General features: G+C 45.7%; 1 protein-coding gene across 2 annotated transcripts in view; it reads right to left on the bottom strand.

Annotated features, from left to right (window-relative positions):
* Window positions 1-21,502, bottom strand: part of ARID4B (AT-rich interaction domain 4B) — a 375,127-nt gene extending 353,625 nt beyond the window's left edge. Inside the window, exon 1 of one of the 2 annotated variants that reach the window (XM_063917566.1) lies at window positions 21,140-21,502. In XM_063917566.1, the coding sequence (XP_063773636.1) occupies window positions 21,140-21,141 (2 nt within the window). In that variant the 5' untranslated portion in view covers window positions 21,142-21,502. The remainder of the gene's footprint in view (window positions 1-21,139) is intronic. The other variant, XM_063917567.1, reaches the window with a different exon arrangement.
* Window positions 21,503-22,457: the final 955 nt, after the last annotated feature.

Raw genomic sequence — 22,457 nt, 5'->3', positions numbered from 1 at the left:
TCCGACAGGGAATCTGACCACGCAGCAGCAGCACTGCACATCCATGCTGATGCAATCGCTGGTCGCAATATAATGCCCGTGTGTGTATATATAGCTTTTAGGGTAGCCTCCTGCTTTCTATCAGCAGGATCCTTTAGGGCGGCTGTATCCGGAGACGGTAGTGCCACCTGTTTTGATAAACGTGTAAGCGCTTTATCTACCCTAGGGGACGTTTCCCAACGTAACCTATCCTCTGGCGGGAAAGGGTACGCTGCCAATAACCGTTTAGAAATTATCAATTTCTATACGGGGGAAGTCCAGGCTTCCTCACACACCTCATTTAATTCCTCAGATGCAGGAAAAACTACTGGTAGTTTTTTCTCACCGAACATAATACCCTTTTTTTGTGGTACCTGGGGTACTATCAGAAATGTGTAATACATTTTTCATTGCCTCAATCATGTAACGGGTGGACCTATTGGAGGGTACACTAGTCTCATCGTCGTCGACACTGGAGTCGGTATCCGTGTCGACATCTGTGTCTGCCATCTGAGGTAGCGGCCGTTTTAAAGCCCCTGATGACATTTGAGACGCTGGAACAGTCACAAGCTGAGTAGCCGGCTGTCCTATGTCATCAAACCTTTTATGTAAGGAGCTGACACGGTCACGTAATTCCTTCCATAAGTCCATCCATACAGGTGTCGACACCTCATGGGGTGACAACACATTTACAGGCATTTGCTCTGCCTCCACATCATTTTCCTCATCATACATGTCGACACAGCGGTACCGACACAGCACACACACAGGGAATGCTCTGACAGAGGACAGGACCCCACAAAGCCCTTTGGGGCCAGCAGGTCTCACTGTAAAATAAAAAACCTAAACTATACTTTCTTTCTAGGAGCTCAGGAGAGCCCCTAGTGTGCATCCAGCTCGGCCGGGCACAGAAATCTAACTGAGGCTTGGAGGAGGGTCATGGGGGGAGGAGCCAGTGCACACCAGATAGACCTAAATCTTTCTTTAGATGTGCCCAGTCTCCTGCGGAGCCGTCTATTCCCCATGGTCCTTACGGAGTCCCCAGCATCCACTAGGACGTCAGAGAAAACTGCATTAATAAACTCAGACTAAGGCCCTTAAAGCAAGTTGATGTCCTTTGATGAGTCACAAAATGATTCACTCAAATAACGATAAGGCCAGGATAATGCATATATAAAGAGGGGATTGGAACTTTTTTTTTATTTTTTTATTATGAATAGTGCAAGCCATATTATTACTTTGTTTCACATTAGGCTCATAGCTCAAACTTCAGAAGTTATTTTTTCACATCTTAAGGAAAATGGACATTACAATGGGACCCGCTGATAAAACTCCAGCTATAGTCCTGGAGTGAATGTTCAGAGGCCTTACGCTATGGCTAAAGAGAGAGGGTGACCTCAGTAAGTTAATAGATAAGAAATAGGATTACCAAACGAGGCACGCTTGTGAGGTCACAACTCGAGTTGAAAGCAAGTGTTACTTTACATTACGCAAAGAGCAAATCTAAGATACTGTACATGGGTTGAAGTATCAAACAGTGAAAAGAGTGGCGTAGTGGACCAGTGGAGAAGTTGCCCATAGCAACCTGTGAGGTAGCATTTATCAAGTACATTCTATAAAATGAGATGTAGACGCCGATTGGTTACTATTGGCAAAATGGTCCACTCCTCCACTCTTTTTAATGCTAGAAACATAAACCCCAAAGTATATTCAGTAAAGGCTTTGTGTTAGCCTGCCCAAAAGGTGGCTACTAGGTGGGGTTCTTTTGGCATCTGGAGTGTTCAAGTGTACAACGTTTCTAGAATGTCATAATGAAGCATTTACAAACATACTGTAATGTACCCTTGTCTAACTTCTTTACCTGCGGCTACTAGGCGGTGCAAAAACGGAGCAATTCAATTGTTTCTCTGTTTAGATGCCAGTTAGCCATGGGGGAGACACTTCTTCTGTGAGCAAAGTTCGTGGTTTGGCCGCCCTAACCAAGACTTTAGATGAGATTAGACGATATTCGCGGCTAAATCCACTCTACAGATGTGTTCTCCTCATCGTTGCTGCAGTCACATTAAACAGCCCTTCTAGTCAAACCTAGTCGTGAGCGCGTTTACTAACACTGGGCGTTTTTTTGTTAAGTTTTTACCGAAAATGCACCTTATTCGCATCACTATGCGGATATGATACACATGCAACTGCAGCTTTATCTGCATATGAAATACTATGCTGCAGTGTTTTCCAGGAAAACAAGACAACGTAGCATTTCATATGCAGATATAACCATGGTCACACACAGTATATAAGCATACGGCATATAATTTTAATCAGCTTCTGCATTATATTCGCATAGTGACGCGATTAAGACACATTTTCATAAAAAATAAAAAAAAAAAGACACCCAATATCAGAATTGCATGGAAACTGCCGACTCACACCGGTGCATGGCATATTAAAGCTAGATGTTTTAGGAAACATCATTGTCAGTGCAACCAAAAAAAAAAAAAAAAAATGAATTTCGACTCCCGTTTAGAGGAGAGGTCGGGCGCACAAAAACAATTGAATGGCCCCCTGTGTGTGTTTGGTTTTCTTTAGATATCTCATGTGGAGTGGCAGGTGTTAAATGGATGTCATTTTGGCTGATGCATAGTTAGTAACAAAATGTTTAAAATTGCTCAAAAGAAAAGTGAAAGGAAAAATCAGCATATTTCTGCACATATGTATATGCATAAAATGTATTGATCGAATATGCGACTGCTTTACTACGAGTCATCAGGGTGTGCTTGCACCTGCACTGTAGCAGGGTAAAATATTTACTCACAGGCCGCTTGTGTGCGAGTACACCCATACTAAGAACACCCATTCTCAACACTGTTCCAACCCTCTAGTTGTAAGGTTGGATATGTGCAAAACGTGTGCTGGTCTACACATACGCGTGTTCATATGTGTGGGTGTATGCGTGTGACGCGTATATGCTTTCCGAGCATGTGCAGTGTAAATTCATCTAAAACATGCTACGCAAACTAGGGTACTACAGGTTGAGTATCCCATATCCAAATATTCCGAAATACGGAATATTCCGAAATACGGACTTTTTTGAGTGAGAGTGAGATAGAGAAATCCTTGTTTTCTGTGGCTCAATGTACTCAAACTTTGTTTAATACACAACGTTATTAAAAAAATATTGTATTAAATGACCTTCAGGCTGTGTGTATAAGGTGTATATGAAACATAAATAAATTGTGTGAATGTACACACACTTTGTTTAATGCACAAAGTTATTAAAAATACTGGCTAAAATTACCTTCAGGCTGTGTGTATAAGGTGTATATGAAACATAAATGCATTCTGTGCTTAGACTTGGGTCCCATCGCCATGATATCTCATTATGGTATGCAATTATTCCAAAATACGGAAAAATCCGATATCCAAAATACCTCTGGTCCCAAGCGTTTTGGATAAGGGATACTCAACCTGTACTCACTTTGAAACACCTCCATTGGCCACAGTACTTACAGCAAGACACAGGATGGCCCCAGGCTTCCATAAATATGTTGCCGTAGGCAGTGAGACCACTGTGGAAGCACTGCGGCAATGCCAGAAAAAGATTCATAATCAAATAGAAGCATGTATGGTCAAAATGGTCTGGGTATTACTGTGGACACTGCTTCACAACATGCAGTGAGCATAGAAACTCCAGCTGTACACTAGAGTATCTGTAATATGCGTGGCACTGTGATACACGTTTAATAATCATTTATTTGTCCTCATTCAGTTTATGATTTATGCGATGACTACCTTACACTCAACATTAGGTTATATGTCTCCCTTTACTCTCCCACCCGTCCTCTTTGCTCTGCTAACGCACGCTGACTCTACTGTCTTCTGATTACTTACTTCCACTCCTACCTCCAATATTTTTCACGTGCTGCTCCCTTACTCTGGAATTCCCTACCTCTCCCCCCTCAGACTCTCCACCTCTCTACAAAACTTCAAACGGGCTTTTAAGACCCACTTCTTCACCAAACCCAGCCAAATCTCATCCTAACCCTCTGTTCCAAGCTCGGTCTACCCCATCTGTCTGCCCCTCTCCTTTAGAATGTAAGCTCTCACGACTAGGGCCCTCTTCCCTCGTGTGCTTATTTTTTTCTTACTTTAATATTCCGCAACTGCACAAACCCTGCAGTTTTCGGCCACCTTGATACTTATCTCAGTGTCGTCTACTGATGTAGTTATAATTAGTTACCCTGTACTTGTCCTATATTGTCTTCAACTATGAGTCACTGTTTTCCTGTTTGATTATGTGCACATGTACTTTAATTGTGCGCTGTTGAACCCTTGTGGCGCCATATTAATAATAATAATAAATAATATGAAACCAGCTACCCGTTCTCTTCACAGTATCAATAATGATAAATATATTAGCTTTGTACAAAAAAAGATTTAAATGCATGGAGGTTCTTCTTCTTATATAATTTATATGTTTCTGTGCAGTGCAGGTTACAGATATATTGTCCATGAGTGCCTGAAAATCATAAAAAACACGGGTGGGGAAAAAAACAAATTGTGCAAGTGTGTGGAATCTCCCCTTCACACCAGCTAGGCTGTCCTATGACAATGATTAGTTCAATTGAAATCCTTCAGACAACTACTGACTGGACGGTGTGATTGGTCTAGGAAGAATACTATTAATTCTTACTTGATTTAGAAAAGTCAAAATGAAGTAGGAATGTCACAGAGAATGTGAAAACAATAGTGAAAGGCAATGATTTATACGCTGTTAAAATACTCAGCTTGACCAGTCAAAATGGATGCCAAGCTTGTTGTGCTGAAAAAACGATTTCTTCTCATTTGAAGATTGGCTACCAATTGGGATTAAGATAACACCATTGACACTGAGGGGCCAATTCAGAGCCACACGCAAGTACATTTCACTGATGGATCTTGCTATGTTTCACACAGTGCATGCTCCGTAGCCAAGCAGATGAAACTTCCAATGAACACAGGCCAATCAGAATCATATGCATCTGAAACTGTGGTAGACTGTAACTGGGTAGCAAGTGGGTGTCTGCAAGTATAGGTGGAATTGTACGTTATTCAGAGGAGAGTGTATGCAGAGATCCACCTGATTTTAGACATATCTCTTACACCAGGACTGGTATAAATGCATGCTCATAATGATAATGGCTGCTATAACAAGAGGATGCATAGTGGCGATGTAGAATACAGAGTTTCACATTCATTTCTGAGTGTACAATGCAGCCATATCTGCAGTCAACTCGCATGAAACTGAATCAGACCATAAATGTCTAACATGATCACAACCAGTACTTGTTGTAGGGGTCATCAACCACAAATAAAGCCAGCTACCCAAAAAGTGACTTCACTGATACTAGATACAAATAATTTTAAACTTCCAATCCCACAGCTGTTTACATGCTTTTGCCAATTATAATAAACATTAGTACAGCATGATTGCCAACAGCAATGGGTAGGGACCTAACCCAGAAGTACAGATTCAGGTATAACATTGCAATTAAGCACTGTTACATTTATAGATATAAAAAAGGCAAATACCACTGACTCATCACAAAATCTTCTGAACCATAAGGGCTAGGAACTTGAAATTTGGACAATAGCTTGCTCCTGTGACACAGGAACCCACTAAGAAGGGGTTAAGAGGGGAGAGACAATACCACCCCCCCACCCCCCCCCCCCCCCCCTCACAGAGGAGAGTTAAGAAAGCCCACCCTGGGACTATAAAGAATGCATGGTGCCGGCGATACCAAGTCGCATAGGGGGGAGGACACAATGCTCTGTTCCTGGACTTTGCAGAGCACTCTATTATTCAAATAGGGAAGCCACATCAACTGCCACTCTTAAACACTGTCAAACATCACCGAGTGTGGCTCCCCTATCTAATTAATGGACTGCTGTAAAACGGTCACTAGCAAGGAAGTCAGTGGTATTTGCCTATTATATACATAGATTCCAGATATAAGTACTTTACCAACCTATTTCCAGTCAGGAGAGGATAGTGTCTCAATTATCAGAGGTTAACCTGTCACTTGACCTAAACATTGCCGACCCTCTCAGAGAGCAATAGGAGGAAAGGAGAGATAGATAATTTGACTCTTAAATGCATTAAAGGAAAGCTTTATAATCAGCAACTGCTTATCTGTTATGTAAAGGGTACCGACAGCTCTCCCATTGACCTTAGGTGTTGGGCGAAAATCTTTACCTTTTTACCTCAAAGGAGGAGCACTAAGGAGAGTGTGAAGCTAAGCAAAGAGACCTAGGGTCGGCCTATCCCTGAAACCTCACATATTTCACATACAGCGGGCGGAGCTTCACCTGTCATCCCAGCATTTACAGCACTGAGCAGGGCAGCATCAAAGGTGGGACGGGCACAGAAGGAGGTGGATTATTCTCCTCAGCACCAGCCTTTTGATAGCATCAGACCAGGGAAGGCCCACCCGGAGGTGTGGCCTGAAAAAGATTGGCAGCGGCAAGCGGAGCGTGTTCTGTTGCAAATCTAATTAGTTTATCAGGAAGTATTCAAAATTACAGTTATACGCATGGAAATACTTTAAATTCCGTAGTGAAGCACGGGTATTCAGCTAGTCACTTATGTCTGAGAAGGGAGCTATGTTACAGCTATGGCCAGTTCTGTACTAGCCTATGCTAGTGACATTACCAAAGTAAGGCTTCACATGGAGGTACAGAAAACTTTGGTCAGATATCATGCTTTAGAATTGGTGTGATAAAATGGGAGTGTGAGAACATTAAAAATAGTGGCTTAGACTGCAAGACAGCTCATCTCATCCAAACCTCCTATTACACTGTGCTACCATATCTGTATGCATTGTATGTACATTGTTACATTTTTACATGCCACCAAGTAGGATGCTAAAACACTGCTACTATTAGATGAAATCTAATAGTAGCAATATTCTTGCCCTTAAAAATTGAAATATGCCCTCCTCACTGATTAGGTGCAGGGTGCTGGAATGAACACTATACAGTGCATCCGGAAAGTATTTACAGCACTCAACTTTATCCACATTTTGTTATGTTACAACCTTATTCCAAAATGGAATAAATTAATTTTTTCCCTCGAGATTCTACACGCAATACCCCATAATCACGTGAAAAAAAACTTCTGAGATTTTTGCAAATTTAATTTAAAAAAACTAAGAAATCACATGTACATAAGTATTCACAGCCTTTGCCATGAAGATTAAAATTGAGCTGAGGTGCATCCTGTTTCCATCATCCTTGAGATGTTCCTAAAGCTTAATTGGAGTCCACCTGTGGTAAATTCAGTTGATTGGACATGATTTGGAAAGGCACACACCTGTCTATATAAGGTCCCACACTTGACTGTGTCTGAGCACAAACCAAGCATGAAGTCAAAGGAATTGTCTGTAGTCCTCAGAAACGGGATTGTCTCAAAAAACAAATGTGGGGAAGGGTACAAAAAAATATCTGCTGCTTTGAAAGTCCAAATGAGCACAGTGGCCTCCATCATCCGTACATGGAAGAAGTTTGTAACCACCAGGACTCTTCCTAGAGGTGGCCGGACGTCTAAACTGAGCGATCGGGGGAGAAGGGTCCTAGTCAGGGAGGTTACCAAGAACCCGATGGTCACTCTGTCAGAGCTACAGCATTCCTCTGTGGAGAGAGGAGAACCTTCCAGAAGGACAACCATTTCTGCAGCAATCCACCAATCAGGCCTGCATGGTAGAGTGGCCAGACGGAAGCCACTTCTTAGTAAAAAGCACATGGCAGCCTGCCTGGAGTTTGCCAAAATGCACCTGAAGGACTCTCAGACCATGAGAAACAAAATTCTCTGGTCTAATGAGACAAAAATGTAACTCTTTGGCGTGAATGCCAGGCGTCAGTCATGTTTGGAGGAAGCCAGGCACCGCTCATCACCAGGCCAAAACCATCCTTACAGTAAAGCATAGTGGTGGCAGCATCACGCTGTGGGGATGTTTTTCAGTGGCAGGAACTGGGAGACTAGTCAGGATAGAGGGAAAGATGAATGCAGCAATGGACAGAGACATCCTGGATGAAAACCTGCTCCAGAGTGCTCTTGACCTCAGACTGTGGTGACTGCTCATCTTTCAGCAGGACAACGACCCTAAGCACGCAGCCAAGATATCAAGGAGTGGCTTCAGGATAACTCTGTGAATGTCCTTGAGTGGCCCAGACTTGAATCCGATTGAACAGCTCTGGAGAGATCTGAAAATGGCTGTGCACTGATGCTTTCCATCCAACCTGATGGAGCTTGAGAGGTGCTGCAAAGGAATGTCCAAAGAAAGGTGTGCCGAGCTTGTGGCAACATTTTCAAAAAGATTTGAGGTTGTAATTTCTGGCAAAGGTGCTTAGTAGCATCCTGTGTGAGAAATGGTCTGATCCTGGAAATATTTTTTTAGATGAAAATGGCAGGTTTGTGAGAGGTGCTGAATGTGTGGTTTGAGGGAGAAGTCAAGGATTATTCAAAGACAGCGCACTTGGGGACTAGAGGAGATAGTAGTGCCATCAATAGATAATGAGATTGAGGGAGGTGAGGTTATGCGGGAGGGGTATGGGTCATTAGGTCGACCAATATTGGTCAACATGTACTAGGTCGACATGGAAAGAGGTCGGCATGAGTTGTTGTTTTTTACTGTTTTTGGTGTAGTTTTCTTCGTAAAGTGACGGCGAACCCCAATTAGTGCACCGTGTAACCTCGAAAGGCAAACAAAGGGCAAGGTTACCGTTCCCAACTGTAGTCCACATAGTTCGTAAAGAATTAAAAAAGTTTTAAAAAAAATGAAAAAAATAAAAAATAAGAATTTACTTACCGATAATTCTATTTCTCGGAGTCCGTAGTGGATGCTGGGGTTCCTGAAAGGACCATGGGGAATAGCGGCTCCGCAGGAGACAGGGCACAAAAGTAAAGCTTTCCGATCAGGTGGTGTGCACTGGCTCCTCCCCCTATGACCCTCCTCCAAGCCAGTTAGGTACTGTGCCCGGACGAGCGTACACAATAAGGGAGGAATTTTGAATCCCGGGTAAGACTCATACCAGCCACACCAATCACACCGTACAACTTGTGATCAAACCCAGTTAACAGTATGATAACAGAGGAGCCTCTGAAAGATGGCTTCCTAAACAATAACCCGAATTAGTTAACAATAACTATGTACAATTATTGCAGATAATCCGCACTTGGATGGGCGCCCAGCATCCACTACGGACTCCGAGAAATAGAATTATCGGTAAGTAAATTCTTATTTTCTCTATCGTCCTAGTGGATGCTGGGGTTCCTGAAAGGACCATGGGGATTATACCAAAGCTCCCAAACGGGCGGGAGAGTGCGGATGACTCTGCAGCACCGAATGAGAGAACTCCAGGTCCTCCTTAGCCAGAGTATCAAATTTGTAAAATTTTACAAACGTGTTCTCCCCTGACCACGTAGCTGCTCGGCAAAGTTGTAATGCCGAGACCCCTCGGGCAGCCGCCCAAGATGAGCCCACCTTCCTTGTGGAGTGGGCCTTTACAGATTTAGGCTGTGGCAGGCCTGCCACAGAATGTGCAAGTTGGATTGTGCTACAGATCCAACGAGCAATCGTCTGCTTAGACGCAGGAGCACCCATCTTGTTGGGTGCATACAATATAAACAACGAGTCAGATTTTCTGACTCCAGCTGTCCTTGCAATATATATTTTTAATGCTCTGACAACGTCCAGTAACTTGGAGTCCTCCAAGTCACTTGTAGCCGCAGGCACTACAATAGGCTGGTTCAGATGAAATGCTGACACCACCTTAGGGAGAAAATGCGGACGAGTCCGCAGTTCTGCCCTGTCCGAATGGAAAATCAGATATGGGCTTTTGTAAGATAAAGCTGCCAGTTCTGACACTCTCCTGGCCGAAGCCAGGGCTAGTAACATGGTCACTTTCCATGTGAGATATTTTAAATCCACCTTTTTTAGTGGTTCAAACCAATGAGATTTTAGAAATTCCAAAACCACATTGAGATCCCACGGTGCCACTGGAGGCACCACAGGAGGCTGTATATGCAGCACTCCCTTAACAAAAGTCTGGACTTCAGGAACTGAAGCCAATTCTTTTTGAAAGAAAATCGACAGGGCCGAAATTTGAACCTTAATAGATCCCAATTTGAGACCCATAGACAATCCTGATTGCAGGAAATGTAGGAATCGACCCAGTTGAAATTCCTCCGTCGGAGCACTCCGATCCTCGCACCACGCAACATATCTTCGCCAAATGCGGTGATAGTGTTGCACGGTTACTTCCTTCCTTGCTTTAATCAAAGTAGGAATGACTTCTTCCGGCATGCCTTTTTCCTTTAGGATCCGGCGTTCAACCGCCATGCCGTCAAACGCAGCCGCGGTAAGTCTTGAAACAGACAGGGACCCTGCTGAAGCAAGTCCCTCCTTAGAGGTAGAGGCCACGGATCTTCCGTGATCATCTCTTGAAGTTCCGGGTACCAAGTCCTTCTTGGCCAATCCGGAACCACTAGTATCGTTCTTACGCCTCTTTGCCGTATAATTCTCAATACTTTTGGTATGAGAGGCAGAGGAGGAAACACATACACCGACTGGTACACCCAAGGCGTTACCAGCGCGTCCACAGCTATTGCCTGCGGATCTCTTGACCTGGCGCAATACCTGTCCAGTTTTTTGTTGAGGCGAGACGCCATCATGTCCACCATTGGTCTTTCCCAACGGGTTACCAGCATGTGGAAGACTTCCGGATGAAGTCCCCACTCTCCCGGGTGAAGGTCGTGTCTGCTGAGGAAGTCTGCTTCCCAGTTGTCCACTCCCGGGATGAACACTGCTGACAGTGCTATCACATGATTCTCTGCCCAGCGAAGAATCCTTGCAGCTTCTGCCATTGCACTCCTGCTTCTTGTGCCGCCCTGTCTGTTTACATGGGCGACTGCCGTGATGTTGTCCGACTGGATCAACACCGGTTTTCCTTGAAGCAGAGGTTCTGCCTGGCTTAGAGCATTGTAGATTGCTCTTAGTTCCAGAATGTTTATGTGAAGAGACGTTTCCAGGCTCGTCCACACTCCCTGGAAGTTTCTTCCTTGTGTGACTGCTCCCCAGCCTCTCAGGCTGGCGTCCGTGGTCACCAGGATCCAATCCTGTATGCCGAATCTGCGGCCCTCCAATAGATGAGCACTCTGCAACCACCACAGAAGAGATACCCTTGTCCTTGGAGACAGGGTTATCCGCTGGTGCATCTGAAGATGCGACCCTGACCATTTGTCTAACAGATCCCTCTGGAAAATTCGTGCATGGAATCTGCCGAATGGAATTGCTTCGTAAGAAGCCACCATTTTTCCCAGGACTCTTGTGCATTGATGTACAGACACCTTTCCTGGTTTTAGGAGGTTCCTGACAAGCTCGGACAACTCCTTGGCTTTTTCCTCCGGGAGAAAAACCTTTTTCTGAACCGTGTCCAGAATCATCCCTAGGAACAGCAGACGAGTTGTCGGCATTAACTGGGATTTTGGAATATTCAGAATCCAGCCGTGCTGTTTTAGCACTTCTTGAGACAGTGCTAATCCCCTCTCTAGCTGTTCTCTGGACCTTGCCCTTATTAGGAGATCGTCCAAGTATGGGATAATTAATACGCCTTTTCTTCGAAGAAGAATCATCATCTCGGCCATCACCTTTGTAAAGACCCGAGGTGCCGTGGACAATCCGAACGGCAGCGTCTGAAACTGATAGTGACAGTTTTGTACAACGAACCTGAGGTACCCCTGGTGTGAGGGGTAAATTGGAACGTGGAGGTACGCATCCTTGATGTCCAAGGACACCATAAAGTCCCCTTCTTCCAGGTTCGCTATCACTGCTCTGAGTGACTCCATTTTGAACTTGAACTTCTTTATGTACAGGTTCAAGGACTTCAGATTTAGAATAGGTCTTACCGAGCCGTCCGGCTTCGGTACCACAAATAGAGTGGAATAATACCCCTTTCCCTGTTGTAGAAGAGGTACCTTGACTATCACCTGCTGAGAGTACAGCTTGTGAATGGCTTCCAAAACCGTCTCCCTTTCGGAGGGGGACGTTGGTAAAGCAGACTTCAGGAAACGGCGAGGCGGATCTGTCTCTAGTTCCAACCTGTACCCCTGAGATATTATCTGCAGGATCCAGGGATCTACCTGCGAGTGAGCCCACTGCGCGCTGAAATTCTTGAGACGACCGCCCACCGCCCCCGAGTCCGCTTGAGAAGCCCCAGCGTCATGCTGAGGCTTTTGTAGTAGCGGGGGAGGGCTTCTGTTCCTGGGAAGGAGCTGCCTGTTGGTGTCTCTTCCCCCTTCCTCTGCCTCGTGGCAGATATGAATATCCCTTTGCTCTCTTGTTTTTAAAGGAACGAAAGGGCTGCGGTTGAAAAGTCGGTGTCTTTTTCTGTTGGGGAGTAGCTTGAGGTAAAAAGGTGGATTTCCCGGCTGTAGCCGTGGCCACCAAATCTGATAGACCGACTCCAAATAACTCCTCCCCTTTATACGGCAAAACTTCCATATGCCGTTTTGAGTCCGTATCGCCTGACCACTGTCGCGTCCATAAACTTCTTCTGGCCGAAATGGACATAGCACTTACCCGTGATGCCAGTGTGCAGATATCCCTCTGTGCATCACGCATATAAAGAAATGCATCCTTTATTTGCTCTAAAGACAGTAAAACATTGTCCCTATCCAGGGTATCAATATTTTCAATCAGGGACTCTGACCAAACTACTCCAGCACTGCACATCCAGGCTGACGCTATAGCTGGTCGTAGTATAACACCTGTATGTGTGTATATACTTTTTTGGATATTTTCCATCCTCCTATCTGTTGGATCTTTAAGTGCGGCCGTCTCAGGAGAGGGTAACGCCACTTGTTTAGATAAGCGTGTGAGCGCCTTATCCACCCTAGGAGGTGTTTCCCAGCGCGCCCTAACCTCTGACGGAAAAGGGTATAAAGCTAATAACTTCTTTGAAATTAGCATCTTTTTATCGGGGGCAACCCACGCTTCATCACATACATCATTTAGTTCTTCTGATTCAGGAAAAACTATAGGTAGTTTTTTCACACCCCACATAATACCCTGTTTAGTGGTACCTGTAGTATCAGCTAAATGTAACGCCTCCTTCATTGCCAAAATCATATAACGTGTGGCCCTACTGGAAAATACGGTTGATTCGTCACCGTCGCCACTGGAATCAGTGCCTGTGTCTGGGTCTGTGTCGACCGACTGAGGCAAAGGGCGTTTTACAGCCCCTGACGGTGTTTGAGGCGCCTGGACAGGCACTAACTGATTGTCCGGCCGTCTCATGTCGTCAAACGACTGCTTTAGCGTGTTGACACTATCCCGTAATTCCATAAATAAAGGCATCCATTCTGGTGTCGACCCCCTAGGAGGTGACATCCCCATATTTGGCAATTGCTCCGCCTCCACACCAATATCGTCCTCATACATGTCGACACACACGTACCGACACACAGCAGACACACAGGGAATGCTCTTAACGAAGACAGGACCCCACTAGCCCTTTGGGGAGACAGAGGGAGAGTTTGCCAGCACACACCAAAAGCGCTATATATGACAGGGATAGCCTTATAATAAGTGCTCCCTGTATAGCTGCTTTTATAATATAATTTTTGCCACTATTTTGCCCCCCCTCTCCTGTTTTACCCTGTTTCTGTAGTGCAGTGCAGGGGAGAGACCTGGGAGCCGTCCTGACCAGCGGAGCTGTGTAAGGAAAATGGCGCTGTGTGCTGAGGAGATAGGCCCCGCCCCTTTTCCGGCGGGCTCGTCTCCCGCTCTTTAGTGTATTCTGGCAGGGGTTAAATATCTCCATATAGCCCCGGAGGCTATATGTGAGGTATTTTTTAGCCAAATAGGTTTTCATTTGCCTTCCAGGGCGCTCCCCTCCCAGCGCCCTGCACCCTCAGTGACTGCCGTGTGAAGTGTGCTGAGAGGAAAATGGCGTACAGCTGCAGTGCTGTGCGCTACCTTTAGAAGACTGAGGAGTCTTCTGCCGCCGATTCTGGACCTCTTCATGTTTCAGCATCTGCAAGGGGGCCGGCGGCGAGGCTCCGGTGACCATCCAGGCTGTACCTGTGATCGTCCCTCTGGAGCTGATGTCCAGTAGCCAAGAAGCCAATCCATCCTGCACGCAGGTGAGTTCACTTCTTCTCCCCTAAGTCCCTCGTTGCAGTGATCCTGTTGCCAGCAGGACTCACTGTAAAATAAAAAACCTAAGCTAAACTTTCTCTAAGCAGCTCTTTAGGAGAGCCACCTAGATTGCACCCTTCTCGGCCGGGCACAAAAATCTAGCTGGCTTGGAGGAGGGTCATAGGGGGAGGAGCCAGTGCACACCACCTGATCGGAAAGCTTTACTTTTGTGCCCTGTCTCCTGCGGAGCCGCTATTCCCCATGGTCCTTTCAGGAACCCCAGCATCCACTAGGACGATAGAGAAATAAGAAAAAAAACTGACCATGTCGCCTAATAGTAGACGACATAATGACAGTGAACCTAAGTGCTGTCGACCTAATGACCGTATTCCATGCGGAAGATAATCAGTTCAGTCCTAGACATGTTAAGTTTAAGAAAGCGCTGGGACATCCAAGCAGAGATAGCAGAGAGACGGTTGGAGATAAGAATGAGGAGAGCAGGGGAGAAGTCCGGAGAGGAAAGATAGATTTGAGTGTCATTAGCATAGAAATGATATTGTAAATCAAAAGAACTAATGAGCTTACCCAGTGAGGACATATAGAGAGGGTAAAGAAGAGGACCAAGGACAGAGCCTTGGGGTACACCTACAGATAGTAGAAGTGAGGGGTAGGTGGAATCATGAGAGGAGACAGAGAATGAACGGTCAGAGAGGTAGGAAAACAGCCAAGAGAGGGCAGCATCACGCAGACCAGTGGAGTGAAGGATTTGCAGTAGGAGAGGGTGGTCCACAGTGTCAAAAGCAGCAGAGAGATCAACAAGAATAAGAGTAGTGGCCCTTAGATTTGGCAGCATGGAGGTCATTGCAGACTTTTGTAAGGGCAGTTTCAGTGGAGTGGAGAGGACATAAGCCACACTGGAATGGGTCAAGCAGTGAATGTGAGGAAAGGAAGTAAGGTGGTTGAAGACAATACACTCAAGGAGTTTGGAGGCAAAAGGGAGAAGAGAGATGGGACGGTAGTTGGAGAGAGTGTTTGGATCAAGGGTAGGATTTTTAAGAATAGGAGAGACAAGTGCATGCTTGAAGGCAGAGGGGACAGTGCCTGATGAGAGGGAGAGATTGAGAAGGTGGGAAAAATGGGAACAGGCAGAAGAAGAAAGGTAGCGGAGGAGTTGGGAAGGGATAGGGTCAAGTGGGGAGGGGAGAGGAATGAATAAGGGCCATGACTGCCTCACCAGATGCATGGGAGAAAAATGTCAGAGTGAGAGGGATGGATAGGGGTGGTAAAGGAAGGAAGAAGGCTGGTTGCTGATGGTCTGGTGTGATGCGACGTCCTGACCTATGGAGTCAATTTTGGATGTGAAATAAGTGGCTAAGTCAAGAGCAGAGAATGAGGAGGGAAGACGAGGTGGGAAGAGGAGTAAGTTGAGAGTGGCAAAGAGGCGCCGGGGGTTGGAAGACTGGGAAGAGATGAGTTTTTTGAAGTATGACTGTTTAGCAAGAGAAAGGGCAGCACTGAAGGATACGAAGATAACTTTGAAATGGAGGTAGTCTGCCTTAGAGCGTGATTTTCTCCAGTTTCGCTCAGCAGTACGTGAGCATTTTTACAGATATCTGGTGCATTTGGTGTGCCAGGGTTGAGGTGTTAATTTGCGAGGGTGAATAGTGGTTGGTGGAGCGACAGAGTCAAGAGCAGAAGTAAGGGATGCATTGTATATGGAAGTGGCTTGTTCAGGGCATGAGAGAGAGAGAATAGGAGAGAGAAGTGAATCAAACGGGGAGGAAAGGAATGTGGTGTCAATAGCCTTAATGTTACGCTTAGTGATGGTAGCCTTAGGAGGTAGAGATGCAGAGAGATTGGTGAAAGGAGAGCAGGTGGTGGTCAGAGAGGGGAAATAGGGAGTTGGAAAAATCAGAAATATCACAACAGATTACTTAATTAGTACACCTCAGTCAATTTGATTTAACCATCTGTGCTAAGCCATGGATATACTTAAAACCTGGACTGTTAGGGTGCTTTGAGGACCACATTTGGAAACCTCTGCCATATGCACAGGCAGAGGTAAACTCAATCAGTTGCACCCTGCCAAACACCTCAGTGTGCCTGCGAGTGAAAGGAGGACTAGGGAAATGCTTCAGGCAACATTTGGTAAGGGGAAACTTAATACAGCAGGGAGAGAGCTAGGGAATTGCAAAACTGAAGCCACACTACTGTGGAAACGTAAGCAGTGTTTCAAAACACCCACGTGCAGGACAGAGGGGTTATTTTTGGGCAATGCTTTCGCAAGGTTACAGCTCTAGTGAAGCTGGGTACACTAAACGATGTGTACCCAGCACCTTATCGGTGGCGACGGACCCAGCGGCGGGGCCGGCATCGGCAAGTGCATACACTCTTGCCGATGCAGGCACTAATGGAGCGACGGTGAGGGCCTTGCTGCATTCGGTAGCATGGCCCTCAGCGGCGTTGTTGCCCATCGGACCTGTATGCAGTCGCATAGTGCGTACACACTGAACGATTTTAAACAATATGTCGCTGCGATGCCTCGGAATCATCCATATCACTTTAAAAAAATTGTCTCGTCTGTACGCACCTTTAGACTTTTTGCAGTGTGTCAGGTTTAAGCCAAAAGTGCATAGTGAAGTCTCTGCAGACTTTGCTACGGAGTCCATTTGCCAAAGGCAGAAAAACATTGAGCTCAATTCATAAAACTTGGGTAGAAGAGTGAAAAACATGACTCAACAACAATGACTGTGCATGACAGTCAAAGACACTGGTGAGATACAACTTCTACTGTAATAACAGGTGTCTTTCACCCACTATTTGATTGGAGATTTATTTAACAGCACTGATCGCTTCAATGGTATGCACGGAAATCTTCTAGGCTAGAAAGAGCTGACAACGCTGCCTACCCCGGAAGATTTCCGTGCATACTACCTCCTGATTCCCTGGGGACAGTCGTGCAGCATGCACGTCGCCCAGGAATCAGCATACACAATTATGGAGTTTAGCCAACCCCAAGAACTCCAATTGGTGGGGTGGCAGGCTTAGCTGTGAAATAGCTTATGCCGATTCCAGGGCGCTACAAGGCAGCCGGGAATAAGCACTGGGGCTGGCGATCCCTGCGGGCGATCGTCAGGCGATAAACTTGCCCTTCTCCACTCACTGGTTATCTCCAGACTGGAGTACTTCTCCTTCTGGCATCCCTGACAAATGCCTTTATCCACTCCAATCTATCCTCAATGCTGCTGCCAGGCTCATCTTCCTGTGTCCACTCTCTTACAAACCATTCACTGGCTCTCCTTCAGAACCCAATTCAAGTTTCTCACACTCAAAGCCCTCACCCACCTTCCTCCCATTCACATCTCTGACCTTATCTCCCTTTACACTCCCTCCCGTACTCATCCTAAACCCTTACTTAAATTATCTTCTACTCCATACTCCCTTCAAAGGCACCAACTACCTTGGTTTTCTGCCACCCTGATGCTTATTTTAGTGTTGTCTACTGATGCAGCTATGTTTTTTATACCCTGTATTTGTCCTTTCCAATTAGCCGCAATAACCTGTTTTTGCAGCAAAAGAAATTCAAAAACACAGCTTTTTTTGCATGACCCACAATATCGCAGCTATCCAATTATTCGCATGCGATAATTCTCCATAGGGTTTATCACAAATATCTTCACCTATTCTAGGCAGGTAAAAAAAAAAAGTTGGGGAAAATGCTATTATGGGGTAAAAATGTTGGAACTTTGTTCAAAACCCCATTGTAATGACTAATTAGGCACTTTGAAGTTTTTAATTAGCCAATAATAAGAGGTCAGTTGAAAGTGCAGAGTGATGGAAATTGGGATACAAGGTATAGGACAGGTATACAGGGTGCTTTATGAGTGGGACAAGTGTTTTTAGGCTTGCAGGTAGAGGAGTTTTTGCAAGGTTTTTAAATGTGTCTTTAACTGACCTAAATATATACTTATACTCATTTTCATGCACTCCAAATTAAATTGAAAGCATTTTACCCAAAAAAAGCTATCATTTTATCATGTTTTAAGTATTTTAAAAAAAATACATATTGTAGCTATTTAAAACATTTTAAGACCCTAAAACTTTTATTATGCCCTATTATACTTCTATATTGTTATCCTATGTCACTTCGGCATTTTTTTTTGGGGGGGGGGGTGGGGGGGGACAGGCCAATTTCCCCATTTTTACCAGTACTTTTCTCTTGTTGACATATTGCAAGTAAGCCGATTTTGCATTTTTCTAATAGGATAGGTCGAAAAACGGGATCGCTCATACCCATGATAAGCAATTTTTTCAGGCCATAGGTGCGATAACTTTACCCATGATCGCAGCTATTGGGATACCCCCTACTGTCTTAAACTGTAAGTCACTGTTTTCTTGATTGCTGTAGATCCCTTGTGCACCATATAAAGAATAAAACTTATACTAAATAATACAGAGCCAGTGGCCAGAAACTGATTAAAACATATACACTTGTAGAATTTTTCAGTGAAACATTATTTGATTTTAATTAACAACAGAAACAGTCCGAGAGCTCATCCCTTCCTGGGGAAAATAAATCACTCAAAATAATGGTGGCGCATGTGGCCAATTTACTATGGAAACATGAAATAACACGATTTGGTTTTATCAAGAAAGAATTTTCAAACTAATCATCTAGAATTGAAAGCATCATTGTTTCATTCAAAACACACATTTGTGGACATTTATAAGCACTTGCACATTGGAAAAAATATATATGTACTCACTAGATTCAAGCGGATATTGAAAGGGTAGATGCTAGAATCAAGTTGGAGAAAGGCCCTCTGATGTCAGGGGGAGGAGCTAGGCCAGCAGGATAGTTCTTTTACTATCCACGCCGCTAACTACTCCCTTTAGTAACCCGGTGTCGAGCAAAGCGTAGCGAGCCGCTGAACCCGAAGCGTGGCGGGCCCGCAAGGGTACATTTCGGGTACCCTGTTTGGGCATTGCTCCTCCCCCTAGTGACGTCAGAGGTCCTCTCTCTAAACTGGTTTTAGCCATAACCAAATTGAAAGGGTACAACAACAGATCAAAATCCACAGTGACTACTTGTCTTGCAGTTATCTTTTCCAAAGAAAACTAGTTTTAATCTGAGTGGTAGCACGCATGAAAAACACCATGCTAATCCAATGGCCACCATACACTTAAATAAATAATGCAAAGTTTCAGATGCAATTTTGTATTAAATGTGCAAATGAGGCCTTAGTTAGTAGGCCTGATTATGTGCTTAAATTAATTCCATAGAAAAACTGAACAATACAGGCTTTGTCAACATTAACTGGGAGATAACAATAGCAGATAACTCCAATTACTTGCATTGCTTATTAAGCTGTGGCCTAAAAAAACAACAAAAAAAGCTAAAGATCTTTGCTCATTTTTATTTTCCCATGTATAACACAAAGGAAACATACACTAATAAAATGTTGTGGAACTTAATTAATTAGAAATAACACATGGTAATAGGATGCATGTATTAGTATTATTGTGTTGCATGCCACATTTGGTATTGCAGTTGGAATATTTGTATGACTTATAGGTATCTCTCTGCATAAAGAGGTTTAGCCTGTGACTAGAAGCTGTCCATAAACTGCAATGTGATAAAACACATCATACATACATCATACAACACAAAAATGTTTTCCACTGGGGAAAAAAAAACAATCATTAAAAGCCAATTCAATTCTAAACCAACATATTATAAAATAGGTTTTTCTATGCAAACATGAGACATTCCTACCCATGTTTATAAAATAAATAAATAAAAAAGGACCATTTTACAACAAACAAGGGCTTGTTTTTCAGGGCCGTCTGTGTAATCAAGCCGAGGATCAAATCACTTCTGTTATGTATCGTTAAACGCAGGGGGAGAGAATACAACAAAAGTGATGTATATGGCTACTCAGAGACGCAACGTTCCACAGGAATATCGTCCATGCTAAAAGAACAGAACGTGATGGAAACACTCGTGGATTACACTTGTGTAGCAGCAGCAGCCGCCGTGTCACTCTGCTCTGTGCAGGCTCCAGCCCTGGCTATGGGCAGACAATGTTTGCAGCGCATCTATTCATAACAGTTATGTTTTGCGCTGCTCCAGCTCTGCAGTCCTACTGTACCATATGCACCCCCTCCCTCGCTGCCATCGGAGCATACATACATACAGCGGAGAATCGCTTACTGGGTACAATACAGGTGTAACACTTTCCACTGCCTCCTGATAACGGGGATGATATAATAATCCGGTGCACACTGCATTCTGATCACTTCTGGGGACAGAAAAACATCACTATGGGCGCATCATGCATCGCATCACCCAGCAGCCTGGGAGCCTACTGTACACAAAGGGAATACACTGAAACTTACTTCTGTGCCTTCAGCCCTCTATAGGGAGCACTGGCCGGTGTGATCGCGGAACAATAGGCAGCTAGCAGCCACCATGCATCAGTGACCAGCCACACACCCCACTACAGCACATACACTACACAGAGCACCACAGACGGTGAGAAATCACTGTACTCCCAGAGTTCCGGCACCGCAGCTCCCCAGCAACAGCAGCCAGTGGCCAGGAGGTTCTGCAGCAGCACTGTGTGTACGTACAGAGCAGAGTGCCATGAGAGACTGCACAGGGACAGAGGCTGCAGCAGGCCTCGGATGGGGAGGCACAAGGGAGAGTGATGGGGCTGGCTACCGGGGGGGGGCACCGAGAGACAATCGGCACAACAAGCCGAGTACACAGCGCTGAGCACCGCTCACACCTGACGCAAACGCAGGCTGGAAGACACTACGGGAGACAACACAGGGGAGGCAGCCGCCGCCGGAGTGCCCAGGTAACGGAGCGGCATGGAGGCAGTGGCCGGTCATACGGCTGCTGCCTGGGATGTGCCGGACTGAGGTCATCCCGGGATCGGGCTTACATGTGTCGGTGCGAGGAGCGGGGACACCGGCGCTCGCTGCCTCCTCCCTTTTGTTCATCCACCGTGAGCCGCGTCGTGCAGAGCGGGGCCAGTGACCATCACATCTCACCGGATTACCATCCGGCGCTGCTCGTCCCCAGCTTTGTTCCACACAGGTCCCCACCTGCTCTCTCGGCGATCCCAGATGTCCGTCCCCAGGTGCGGCTGAGCCCGGCCTGTAGCGCAAGGTTACACAGACAGTGAGATGCGCGATCCTCAGCCGCGTCCGCGTCTTCCCGGAGCCTGAGTCCTGCCCCCCTCCCCGCACTCACACCGAGCCGTGCCGTCATCCACAGTCGCTCAGCCCCGCCCACCGACCTCTCTAACTGTCAGCGCCTGGCCACTCCCCTTCGCTCGCTAATTGGGCAGAGCCAAGACCCTCTACCGGCTTCTCATTCGTTCCCAGGCCGAAGCCGAAGGGCTTGCCGGGATATGTAGTTCGCATACGCTTTAGAAACGCAGGAGATGAGAGACACCATCCTTCAATGGGAACTACAAGCCCCAGATACGGTTAAAGGGAGCCGGTGCGGTAAAACTTTTGTTATTTTCTCTGTTCTCCTCCCTGTGAGTGCGCACGGTCAGTAGGTGCCGTTGCGTTCGATCCCCGGCTGTTGCGAGGGTCGGATGGGACGCTGTATGTGATCTCTCTGCATAGGAAGATTCCTGATGATCTCTGGCGGCTCTGCGCATCTGTGCAGTGAGTCGGGAACCCACCGGGTACTGAGCCGGATTTAGGGGGTCATTCAGACCTAGAAGCAGCTATGCTTCCAAGGGTCTGCTCTTAGGGAGTCATTCCGAGTTGATCGGGCGCTAGCTACATTTTGCAGCGCTGCGGTCAGTAGCCGCCAATAGGGGAGTGTATTTTAGCTTTGCAAGTGTGCGAACGCCTGTACAGCTGAGCAATGCAAAAACATTTTGTACAGTTTCTGAGTAGGTCTGAACTTGCTCAGCCCTTGCGATCACTTCAGCCTGTCTGGTCCCGGAATTGACGTCAGACACCCGCCCTGCAAACGCTTGGACACACCTGCGTTTTTCCAAACACTCCCAGAAAACGGTCAGTTGACTCCCATAAACGCCTTCTTCCTGTCAATCTCCTTGCGATCGGCTGTGAGAATGGAATCTTCGTTAAATCCATCGCTCAGCAACGATCCACTTTGTACCCGTACGAAGCGCCTATGCATTGCGGTGCATATGCATGCGCAGTAGTGACCTGATCGCTGCGAAAAACGGCAGCAGTGCTTGACCCTACACTTTGCGGCTGCACTGTGATTGAAAGCGA

Source organism: Pseudophryne corroboree, chromosome 4 (assembly GCF_028390025.1).
Source record: "Pseudophryne corroboree isolate aPseCor3 chromosome 4, aPseCor3.hap2, whole genome shotgun sequence".
Taxonomy (NCBI): Eukaryota; Metazoa; Chordata; class Amphibia; order Anura; family Myobatrachidae; genus Pseudophryne; species Pseudophryne corroboree.
The sequence above is the reverse complement of the archived record's forward strand: the minus strand, read 5'-3'. Positions and strand labels throughout refer to the sequence as shown.